The following is a 12,967-nucleotide window of genomic DNA, read 5'->3' as shown; positions in this document are numbered from 1 at the left end:
AGAAAGAAAGAAAGAAAGAAAGAAAGAAAGAAAGAAAGAAAGAAAGAGAGAAAGAAAGAAAGAAAAATGTATTCCAGAATAAATGCTCAGCCTAGAAAAGAGACTTGGAGAGTGGGGGAAGATGGTGAGAGGGTCACTAGTAGTCTTCAAATATCAAAAGCACAGTCATGTTGAAGAGAAATTAGAGGCCTTATGTCCAGAGTACAGAACCAATGGGTGGAAAATAGAAGATGCAGATTTTAAGTAATTACAAAGATCTTCCAAATCAGAGCTAACCAACCATGGAATGGGTTGCACTGAGGGAATGGGAAGGAGAAGGAGGGGACTGGATGTGCACTTAACAGAAATGCTAAGGGGATACTTTTATTGGATAAAGGATAAGACTAGACGACCTCTCAGGTATCTTCCAGCTCTGGGATTTTATGATTATCTGATCTAATGTATATTACTATATTAAACCAATTTCTCCCATTGGTCTAAATGAAACAATCAAATCTGGGAGGTTGTTAAATAAAGTTTTGTGTAAACAGAATCCACAATTCCTCATATTCTCATATAGAAGTTCACTTCTAAAGGTATGTGAAATACAAGTTAGGAAGAACCAGATGTCTATTCATGTATGGCTTTGAACATGGTATCAACTGGGTAGAATGAAAATGTTTTGGTTTTTAAAAGATTTTAAGAGATCAGAGCCTGTTAAAGAAAGTCAGCAGCAAAATATAGGATAAGTAGAAAGTTGTCCAGGATTTCTGGCTATAGAATGTTACAAAGATATACACATTGTTAAGTTCACCAGTATATCTGTTGGGCTGAAGAGCTTTGAGGATGAGCGAAGTTAAACCTGCAGCAGCACAGTACAATGGAAAGAACCCTGGATCTGGGATTAAGATAACTGGATTCGAGTTTTGGCTATAACATTGATTAGCTATGCCACCTTTGGCAAGTCACTTATCCTTTCTAAGTCTTTCAGATTTTTTCATCTGTAAAATATATGTAACCCTCATCCTATGATCCCAAGGACCTTTGCCATGGAAACTTAATGGTGTGAGAATGTTAACTCCCAGGTATTATCCATAGTTCCCCAAATTTCTGAGGCCTTTTGACATGGAACTTCTTTCTGGGAGATGCTGAGAAGCCACAAGACCAAGATTCAGAGAGGCCTATCAGAAGGACAAAGAAGGAGGAGGATTGTTGGTCTCTCAAAGCAAAGAAAGAAGACAGCAAAGCATGAACAAAGTCAGGGAGAGACGCACACAGGCAGGGAGGAGCAGACTGGTCGGTAACATCACTAAATCTGGTACATAGGTCCTGTCTTCCCCTTTGTTTCCATAAGTGCTGCCTGGAAAGAAATCCTAGTTCCCCCTCTAACTGACCAATTTATTTTCTGTTTAACCTCCAACTAGAAGGAAAGGGTGGGTGAGGAGTGGAGAGGGAAAATTCTCTTTCTCTCTTTCTGTCTCTCTCTCTCACTCACACACACACACACACACACACATAGCATGCAGGCACACCACACAGACCCTATACAGTTAAATGTTTACTTACATTCCTATGCTATCTGAAACTGCTTTTAAGGTTATGGGCTTTTCCAAATTTACAAGTATTCAGTTTGGGATTAAGAGAAAGGAAGTTAACCCTAAAGGAAGAGTTGATTTTTAGTTCAGCCTGAGGGATTGGGTAGGGGGAGGAAGGGTGGTTAATCAGAAAGATAATTTCAGGAATTATAATTATTCCTGAAAAATTCATCCAAGCTAGACTGTTTTGAACCTGGAAGAAAACAATATGGAAACAAGCCAGTAGCAGTGAGAGCTAAAGTTGGTATGTTTGTTCAGTTAACCACGCTGCACACAGCACATAACAAATACTCCACATGGTTACACAGGAATAATAATAGTTATACTACCTGCCTCACAGAGCTGTTGGGAAACTCAAATGAAATAATGTACATGTACAAAAAGCGCTACATGAGTTTGAGATGACATAAATAACTCATATTACATAATCATTAAGCAAGCACTTTCCTTGTTCTCCTTCTCAGTCTCCCATACTAAATCCTCATCCAGATATTTTCCTCTAACCATAGATGTCCCACAGGTATCTGTCCTGAGTCCTATTCTTTTCTTCCTCTATGCTACTTGGTGATTTCATCAGCTCCTATGAATTTAATTATTATCTCTATGCTGATTGCTCTCACGTCTATGTTTCTGGCACTAACCTCTCTGCTGACTTCCAGTCTCGTATCTCCAAGTGTGTTTCAGACATCTTGAATTGAATGTCCAGTAGGCATCTTAAACTCAACATGTCCAAAACTTAACTCATTATCTCTGCCCCTAAACCCTCCCTCCTCAACTTTCCAAACTTCCCTATTACTGTTGAGGGTACCAACATCCTCCTAAACCCCCAGACTCACAACCTAGATGTCATCCTCAATTCCACTAGCTCTCACCTCCCTACATCCAATCTGTTGCCAAGGCCTGTCGATTTCACCTTTGTATCATCTCTCAAATATGCCCCCTTGTCTCCTCTGACACTGCCATCACTCTGGCGCAGGCCCTCACCCCCTCCTGCCTGCTGCTAGGTCTGCCTGCCTTAAGTCTCTTCCCACTCCACTCTGTCCTCCATTCACCCACCAAAGCGATTTTCCTAAAATGACCACATCGCACCCCATTCTTATTAAACTACAATGGCTCCCTATCATCTCTGGGATAAAATAAAAATCCTTTGTTTTGTTGTTCAAAGCCCTTCATAATCTAGCCTAACCCACACGTACACTTTCCCAGCCTTCTCACACCTCACTCCCCACCACATACTCTAAGATCAAGTGACACTGGCCTCCTTGTTCCATGAGCAAGACGATCCATCTTTTGGCTCCAGACATTTTCTCTAGCTATCCTCCATGCTTGGAATGTTCTCCCTCATCTCCACCTAATGGCTTCCCCTGAGTTCCTTCAAATCTACACTAACAGGAAGCCTTTCCCAACCCCTCTTAATTCCAGTGCTTTCCCTCTATTAACTGTTTCCTATTTCTCCTGTATATAGCTTGTTGTACATATCTGTTCGCTCACTGTCTTGCCCATTAGAATGTGAGCTCCTTGAGGGCAGGGGACTGTCTTTTGCCTTTTTTTTTTCCTGGCATCCCTATGACACAGTGCTCATCACACAGTTGGTGCTTATTGACTACTGACCCTACCATTATGATGATGATAATGAGACATTATTATACAAGGATCCAGGACAAGAAACACTGAACAGCATGCCTGTCCCAACAGACGTGGTTCTTTTCATCTGGGCCTCAAATCCTATTCTCTGTCACACTGACAGCAAGGCCCCTACAGGCAGTATGGCCAAGCAGCAGCTGAATCTCTGAAGTGCAAAGAAAATGAACCCATTTGAGGACTCTACTGAAAAGGTCCTTCTTTGCCAATGAACACAAGGAATGCAGAAGTGGATCCAGCCATTGCCTCTTTTCAGAAAGAGCAATCCCTTCTCCTTACCAGCCACCTATTTCCAGAATTATGAAACTGCTTTCAGATACCTTGAGGTGAAGTCAGAATACTGAGTCGTACCCTGGGCTTGTACATACATTCATCAGGAGGACATGACCATGTTTAACATCTTCATGCCCTGCTTTACTAGGGATATATATATGTATGTTCCTGAGACCCTTGAAAACTGGCCCTGATGGGTGTGAGGGAATCTGAAGGCTCAATAATCGTGAACAGAGTGAGTTGAGTGTGAAACAGTCTTATTCTCAACTGAGATTTGTGGAACGAAAAGAACTTCTCCCAAGGAGAGCAGGCAAGAAACTGCAAGCAACGGCATTCAGAGTGGATGCGAGCAGGAGCTCTGTTTTGGATCACAATGTCCAGTTAGTCAAATGGAAAGTACACCTCCTCCATGAAGACTCTCCCAATGTTGCTAGCACACTGCATTTTCCCTCCTCTGCCTCTCTACAGCAATTCCCATCAACGTAACTCCAATAGCACTTACTTGTGTATGACCTTGTGGCATCTCTTCTATTGTTGCCCTAAGCTGTCATTTACATTTTTGTTAATATTTAGATTTCCAAGTGTTTATGCATGGTGTTCCTAATTAGACTAAAGGGAGGGACCATATTTGTCTTGTTCCTCTAAATTACCCACATTCCCTAGCACTAAGTCCTGCACACAGTAAAATACTCACTAATCTAGATTTGGTTTGAGCGAATATGCTAAACAAAGTTAGCTACTCTAAGGAATTCTGAAGAAATTCTGAATTGATGCTTCAAGGTACAAAGGAGGCAACCTCTATGTAGAGAAAGGGGGGGGCCTGAAACTTGAAGGTAAGGGTGTCACTGACTAAATGGTTTGGGTCATTTCCCTTAGCCTTTATTTCCCCCATCTCTCTCTCTCTCTTTTTTTTTTTTTGGACTAGGCAATGACTTGTGACTTGCCTAGGGTCACACAGCTACTAAGTGTTAAGTGCCTAAGGCCAGATTTGAACTCAGGTCCTTCTGAATCCAGGGCCTGTGCTCTTGTCTACTGTGCCACCTAGCTGTTTCCCCCTCCATCTCTTTCTCAACCTCTGCCACTGTCCTCACTATTTCCCACTTCAACCGAATTCCCAACTTCACTGTTGGGAGCCATGCTAGCTTGTAGAAAATAACTGGATTACTGGTAAGCCACAGGATTGACTCACAGCCAGTACCAGATAAAGTCCTCAAGCTCAAGCAACTGTTAACAAAGGGTCAGACAAGTAGGCTCCCAGCAAGAAAGAGTATCTCCCTTTCAGAAAGAACCAAACTAATAGTAAAAAAAAAAACAAACAACAACAAAAAAAACCCCAAAAAACAAACTAGTGTTCCTACATCCCAGAGATACAATGCTAATAGCTGAGGAAGAATAAGGAGAAATCTAGACATTTCTTTGTTGGGGAGATAAAGCAAAGAGAGTCTAAGGGGTGTCTGATACCAAAGAAATAGAATATCAAAGAAAGAAATACTTTGTTGTTGTTGTTGTTGTTCAGTTTTTTCAGTCATATCTGACTCTTTTGTGACCCCATTAGGGGTTTTCTTGGTAAAGATACTGGAGTATACTCTCTAAATCCCACTAGACTTCAGGCTTGAAATCACCCTTCCTCTTCTCAAATGCACACCCAGTGTTTGGTATCCTAACATAAATGTAAGTGCCAGATGATAATTTTCCATAAATACCTATAGCAAGCAATAATACTAGTTCTACCATTCACTAAAAAGGCCTTAGTCCCCCTTCCTCTTTCAGGATATAACCCAATGACTATAGTCAGTGACTCCAGCCACCCATACCCCTAGTCAGTTATTAATCCACAGGAAATGCCTAGGCTAGGATAACTGGCTATTTAAATGGCCCGACTGGTTATCGTGAAGACCTTGAAATGCAAAACAAAACCTGACGAGGGAAGCTCCACGTGATGAATATAGGGCATAGCAATCCAAAGTGTCCTGCAACAGTGCAAGAGGACTGCATGGAGCTAAAGTTGTAGGTTTTCCCAGTAGGTAAAAGGCCACCATATGCTATTCCCCAATACCTTTTTCCTCGCCATGACTCACCTGCCCAACATTGAATGTCAGCGTGATGGCATAATAGAAATTGGAGTTAGCACTCCCTGCATAAATCCAAAGATGCCATAAAACTGGAAAAAGCAGGGAGCAGACAATCATCACACAGGAGAGGAAGAGGATGTTCCGAAGGACTGCGAAAACAGACAACACTAAGATTTAGAGTCAAGCAACACATTTCCTGCTTATTTTTTTTCTTGTCTAATATTTTATTTTTCCCAATTACATGTAAAAACAATTTTAACACTCTTTTTTCCCCAAAATTTCTAATTCCAAATGCTCTCCCTCCCTCCCCTCCCCACCCCATTGAGAAGACAAGCAATTTGACACAGTTTACACATGTGTAGTCACACTAAACACAAATTTCCACAGAAGTCATGTTCTGCGAAAGAAAACAGACAAAAAGACAAGAAAAATTAAAAAGGAAAGAAAAAGTAACTTTGATCTGCATTCAGGCTCTACCAGTCATTTCTCTGGAGATGGATGGTATCTTTCATCATAAGACCTACAGAATTATCTTAGATCATTATACTGCTGAGAACAGCTAAGTTATCCATAGGAGATCATCATATAATATTGCTATAACTGTGTACAATGTTCTCCTGGTTCTGCTCATCTCACTTTGCATCAGTTAATTTAAGTCTTTCCATGTTTTTCTGAGAGCATCCTGCTCATCATTTCTTAAAGCACAATAATATTCCATCACAATCATATACAACAACTTGTTCAGCTGTTCCCCAATTGATGGGCATCCCTTCAGTTTCCAATTCTTAGCAATCACAAAAAGAGCTGCTATAAATATTTTTGTACACATAGATCTTTTTCCTTTCTGTTTTTCATCTCTTTGGGATACAGACCTAGTAATGATATTGCTGGGTCAAAGGGTATGCATGGTTTTACAGCCCTTCGGGCATAGTTCCAAATTGCTCACTAGAATTTGCCTGTTCTTTAGAGGAAGAGTGGAGAAAACAAACATGTGCTACCTCATATATCACAAACGACAAACCTCTCTCACAGATACCATTGTTTGTCAATAGCTTTCCAAGCTGGTGTCTTGCTCTGTTCCAGGCAGGTAGATTTACTGAAGTCCAGGTATAAGTCCAGTCACTAAAGCAAAAGCTGGCTAAGGAAACAATTACTATGGACAGAGTACACTTAATAGAAATCTACTCCCCAGAGTAAGGAAGATCAGACCATATCTAGATGATTTTATCAGTTCTAGGTCTAAATCTTAGGAAGGACATTCATAAGCTGGAGCATGTCTAAGATCACAAACCGGACTATAATGTTAAATGAGAACTGAGTGATGTAATTTAGAATACTTAGCAAGATTTAGAACTGCTCAAAATTAGAATAGGTCACATAGTGAATGAGTGAGTTCTCAGCCACTAGAAAGTGTTTAAACAGAGGCTGGATGACATAAGACAGTTACTCTAAAAAGGATAATTTCATCATCTAATAATCCAACTTCAGACAGAAGTTTGGACTCAAAGGTCCTTTCCTATTGTCCTATGATTTCATATCAAAAAGAATAATTCCTGAGACCCTAAGCATACCAAAACATGATGTTCAGTAAGGATCACCCCTCACCCCCAACAATGGTAATGCAGGAATAATTTTTCTTTCAATAGTTTTGGTAGGCTAAAAGTCATGGTCTCCTTTTCCACTAAAAAAAATACTAATTCCCTCATAAGTTCCCTTAGGGCAGGGACTGTCTTTTGACTCTTTGTATCCTAAGTGCTTAATAAATTTTTATTGAATAATTCTATGACCCAGGCCCACCCTCCTCTGAAGAATTCCTTATTCCTTCTTAGTTGGTAATTCAACCCTCTCTTTGGGACAGCCAGATACATAAATAGCACCCAAACGAATCCTAAGAAAGAATGAAGCACTCACTGGGGCAAAACACAATCCCTGGCTAACTTGGGCAGGAGCTGCTTATATCATGTGGTATGAGTTGAGGGGAGTCTTTCTCTCCACCACAGGATTCCCAAATCTCAGCTGAGTGACCTGTATCTCCTGCTAGTGTCTCTCATGGACAAGCAACAAATGACTTTGCTGTTCTTGCCTAGTCTTCCTTCTCGGCCTGCCTATGCTGGGCATCAAGGATGAATTACTGACAAGCAGCTTACTGCCTGCCCTCCTTAAGTGTCTGAAATAACTTATCTTCACAGCCCCAGGTGCCCAGAGCTATCAATAAGACTTTAGAAATGTTCTGTTCCCTTTATATATTCCTGGTGCCAAAAAGAAGTCACTTCTCTTGCAAAGTTAAACACACATTGGTAACTAGAAGGCTTGGCATCTTGCTAAGAGCCCTGGGATTGCTTGTTGGATCTGGGTGGCAGTGACCCAGGAGTTTGGAGACTGTTGCCAATATGATACTTTATCATAGCTTTCTGGGGGGAAAAAGATATTTTTATAGGGTTAAATTCTCATTCTTTGCAAGGGGGGAGATGGGATATGTTTTATAAATGGGATACAATGCCCTCACAGAATCTCTTTAAGAATTAAAGGAAGGCCCCATTAAAGACACAGGAAATTAAGGATTCTGAAGTGCAATAAGCTTGGTTCAGGAAGGCCATGTTGACACCAGACACTCCAGACTTCTGGGGCCATCAACCCATGAGTAACTTATCAACAAAATACAAAAAAAAGCCATCCCAAGACTCTTAGCAAGGTGCCAACCCTTCTGGCCACCAGTGTTTGCTTACCTTTGCAAAGGTAAAGGTGAGAGGGAAGGGAGGAGGTAAAGAGGGAGGAAGAAAGGAGGAAGAAGGAAGGAAGGAGAGGAAGGAAGAGAGTCAGAAAGAGAGGAAGAGGAAAAGAAAAAGAAACAAAAAGAAAGAGAAAGACAGGGAGAGAGAAAAAGAAAAGCAAGTCACTGAAGCATTTTTTTTAAAAAATGCATAGAAATGAAGAGAAGGAAGTTCAGAAGAAAACACATTAATAGGACAGCTTTGAAAGTAACAGATGATTTATTATACACTGAAAAGGAAGAATTTTCATACACAAATTTATATTATACAAATCTCTTAACAGATTTGCACTATTGGGCATAATCTTCATTATGTGGTCTACTTTATATGCTCAAATGTTCATTTTATTTAGTGTTAAGTCAGAAGAATTTTTTTTAAATGAAGGGGTTGAACTATATGATATCTAAGGTCGTTTATACAACTAAATCCATAACAATGGAGATAAATGTTCACTGAATTGGATAGATGGAGGGCCAAATCATAAAAGGCCTTAAATGCCAGACCAAGACATCTGGACTTTACTCTGCAGGCCACAAGGAGACAGGTGATGAGGGCTCAAGTCCTGGCTCAACATTTACTAGCTGTGCAACCAGGGACAAGTCATTTAAACCTTTGGTTCAGTTTTTCCATCTGGGATAATAATACCAATAAAGCCTACTTCTTAGGGTGATCGTAGGGAAAGTGCTTTGTAACCTTTAAAGCACTACAAAAGTCTCAGCTGTTATTGCTATTGTGTATTTGTTGACTAATTAATTGGAAGATATTTTTGCCTTTAAAAAAAAAAAACTTTCCCCCTGGATCTTGATAATCAAGAAGCACCAGAGGGCCAAGAGCTCCAGGTCAGAAGTTGAAGGTGAAGTGTACAGGACACAGCACATTCCAACCATTAGATGGCACCAATGAAAACTAAAAGGGTGAAAATTCAACAAAGTGTTCTGGGCAGAAAAGAGGTGGGCAAAATGCAGTAAGCCTTCAGGGACTTCAGATGCAGAAAAGGGATATATTTTCTAACATGGCCAAAGTAGGAATTTATTTTGTTTGACCGTGTATACTTGTTACAAAGGTTTAGCTTTTACTTTTTTTTTTTTTCAATGGCATGTAGAATTAGAAGGGAGAGGTGAGTAAAAAGATATGGGTTGCCTCTCCCCCAAAAAAAGAAAGAAAAGGAAACAAAGAAAGACAAGGAGGGAGAAAGGAAGGAAGGATCACTGAAAAATTAAGAGAATTACATAGAAAAGGACATCAGGTAGGCCTAAAGGAAACAGGGAAGATGGATAGCTTTGAAAATTACATGTTGAATTTATTATATACTTCAAAGGAAAAGCAAGCTGTATCTCACAGTTCTATGCACAACCCTCTTTTTCTGTTTTACTTTATTTATGGAAAAGCTCATTTTATTTAGTGTTTGTTATGGTCAGAATAAAAAGACACTTTCTCTCCAACTCTATACATGTCCTGAAAAACCCAGCTACCCTGATCAGTGCCAACAATCAAATCTTTCAGTCAAATTTTAAGACAGGGCAGCAAGCCTTCCCTTCATTAGCCTTTTATGCTTTAATCATCTACCTGCATTTACACAGGGTCATTACTTGGTAGAAATTTCTCAAGCCCTGTCTGACCTTCCATTTTAAAGAATTTTTAAAGTCTCATGATAGAAAATGCTATTCATATCCAAAGAAAGAACTATGGAGTTTGAATGCATACTATTTGCTCTTTTTTTTTTCTTCTGTTGTGTTTTGTTTCCTCTTTCTTGTGGTTCCTCCTATTGGTTCCAATTCTTCCTTACAACATGACTAATGTGAAAATATGTTTAATAGGAATGTATATGTACAGTCTATATAAGATTGCATGCTGTCTTGGGGAGGGAGGTTGGAAGGGAGAAGAAAAATTTAAAACTCAAAAGTTTATGGAAGTGATTGCTGATAAAACTCAAAATAAATTAATAAAAAAAAATACTGCAAAAAAAAAAGTACAGCACCAAAAACAAACCTGTAATTTCAAAGTTAAAAAAAAAAGAATTTTAAGAGTTGTCACGAAGAGTTAACTTGAACCCGACCAATGGGTGGAAGTTACAAAGAGACCAATTTGGGCTGAATATAAAGAATTGCCTAATAATCAGAGCTGATGCCTTTCACTGGAGGTGTTTAAGTAGCAGCAGCATAGACATTTATAGGGGATGCTATAGAAGGAATTCATGCTTCAGGTAGGAGCTGGTCTAAGTGATCTCTTAAGACCCTTCCAATTCTTAGGAGGAAAAAGTAAATACTAAAGGTTGTTTTTTAAAACAAAATTTAAAACTACTCCTCAGTTTCAGGTTTATGCCACTGGCTTAAAGACTTCTAGCAACTTCTAACCATAGAACTACAGGGCCAAAATCTAATGTCTCAAAACACAAAGAAGTCACTGGCTGAATGGGTCATGTGGTGATGTCACAAACATAACATTCCAAGCAACTGTCTTCACAGCCCCTGGTGCTGAGAAGCTCACAATCACTGTCAGTCCCAACTAAAACAAAACAAAACAAAAACAAAATATAGCTCAGAAAGCCAGTGAGATAGTTCATTAGCATCATATGGGCTCCCAAAAACCTCACCAGCAACTCTCATGTGACTCATCACCCTACAAAGCAGAATCTGGTTTTTAATCAGTTTTCAGATCTTAAAATGTGTTTATTCCAACATCTCTTCAATCCCTGCCCTTGGGAATGCCATGTGGCACAACAGTACTCTGAACTATAAAGGAAGATATACATATATCTCCATGAATTTGTACAATGGGGCACTATACATGCATCATATGTATACAAGAGGCAGTGTGTTATTATAGAAAGAGCACTGAAGACCTACCTTGGAGTCCCAACTCAACCACTGCCTTGTGTAACTAGAAAACTCACTTTCCTCTCTAAGCCTCAGGGGTCTCATCTGTAAAATGGGGGAAAACATACACATACACTACCTGTTTCACAGAAGTGTTATGAGAATAAATGTAAAATGCTTTTGTTGTTATTGTTATTATGAGGATGACTATTACTACTAATAAGATGAACTGAGGAATGAGGATCAGGGTCAGGAAGCAAAAGAATGAAAATCAAAGGTGTGGACCAGAGAAGCAAAGAAAATGATTATTATGACCTTTTTGGTTTAAACACGAGAATCAACATGTTTATCCAACTTTGGGTGGTAAATAAGAAAAGGAGGGTGAATGGGACCAAATCCCCTCATCCACATCACAAATTGTGTTCTGCAGGATCAAGTGGAGCCTCTGGTCTTTGCAGTCATCCCCACACTCTCCAAATGACCTGGCTACTAAAGGGCCACAGGTCAGTCCCAAACCTTCTCGATGACTCTTGCAGATAACCATGAGGAAATTGCAGGGAGGTGATGAGGAACTGCCTGGGCAGCAAATACTCCTGCCATAAATCCAGCTTGGTAACTCAGAATACAATTCCCTGCAGGAGCACATGCTGCACCCACTCACACTATTGACTTACTGTTCTTCCTGCTGTTTGGGTGGCAGAGTCACATTAATCAGTTTCATGTTTGGAGCTCCTCAGTTTCACTTCCTGCTTGGCACACAAAGCCCCAGCAGGTTGGTGAATGAAACAACAACAGACACACATCCTCAAAAGAGTTGTCTTCATCCACTGCAATGAGCTTTACACAGAGGTTGCAAAAATCTGCTGTCTCATTTTACTTTTAAAACAAATCACAGCACCACAAGGGGTTAAAAGTTGGAAAGACCCCAGTAGAACAACTAGTTCAAATGCCTTATTTTCTAGAGGAAACTTGGTGTAAGAGAGGTAAAGGGACTTACTCAGGACACACAGTAAGTTAGTGAAAGAACTGGGTCTAGAACCAAGGTCCATTCACTAATCCAATACTAAACTGCTGGAGTGTCCCCTTATTGAGGTCATTCTTCCTCATTCTTTCTAGCCAATGAAAACAATACATTTCTGGTAGACATGTACATTGGGCATAATGGCATTTCCTCATGGTTAGGGAGTACTACTCATGGCTATAGTCCCCTATTTAATTTAATTTTTCTTATCTTATCTCCAGAAATGGCATTTTAGCTCCTTTAGGCAGTATGGAAAGTGGGGAAGGGGGTTGCCTTGTGGCAAGAGTTCTGTAATCAGAGTCAGGATACCTGAACCCTGGCTCTGACATTTACTATCTATGTGACAATAGTCCCTTAGTTTCCACATCTGTAAAATGGGGCTAATACTTACATCATTGACCTCACAGGATTATCGTGAGAAAAGTCTTCTGTAAATCTGAACAAGCTCTCAGGAGCTGTCATTATACATTCCTATTGACAGCAGGAAACACTGTGAGCTCCTTGAGAGCAGGGATTGTCGTGTGCCTCTTTTTTGTATCCCCAGTGCTTAGCACAGAGCTTGGTACATAATAGGCACTTAATAAATGTTTATTGATTGACATATGCAGGCATACACAAACTGTAAAATATAACATAAATGTCATCAATGATGACAACAAATACCCTGCTCATTACCATCACCAGTGCCCAGAGCACCCAGAAAGCTATGTGGCACAAAGCAAATACTGACTCATTTTCCGGTTTCTCTATGGCATTTCATTCATGGGGCAGTTTCTAGCTTAAACCCAGTAACCACTAC

The 12,967-nt window shown here is 40.0% G+C and overlaps 1 protein-coding gene across 1 annotated transcript in view; it reads right to left on the bottom strand.

The window, feature by feature from the left end:
- The window catches only part of PIGU (phosphatidylinositol glycan anchor biosynthesis class U), a 111,143-nt gene that overhangs the window by 7,362 nt on the left and 90,814 nt on the right, over positions 1–12,967 (bottom strand). The window contains exon 11 of the mRNA XM_027867090.1: positions 5,567–5,709. Coding sequence (XP_027722891.1) covers positions 5,567–5,709 — 143 coding nt within the window. The remainder of the gene's footprint in view (positions 1–5,566; positions 5,710–12,967) is intronic.

The sequence above is a fragment of the Vombatus ursinus genome, unplaced genomic scaffold (assembly GCF_900497805.2).
Source record: "Vombatus ursinus unplaced genomic scaffold, bare-nosed wombat genome assembly UNPS02014785.1, whole genome shotgun sequence".
In the NCBI taxonomy this organism is placed as follows: Eukaryota; Metazoa; Chordata; class Mammalia; order Diprotodontia; family Vombatidae; genus Vombatus; species Vombatus ursinus.
This window is presented reverse-complemented; position numbering and strand designations above follow the sequence as displayed.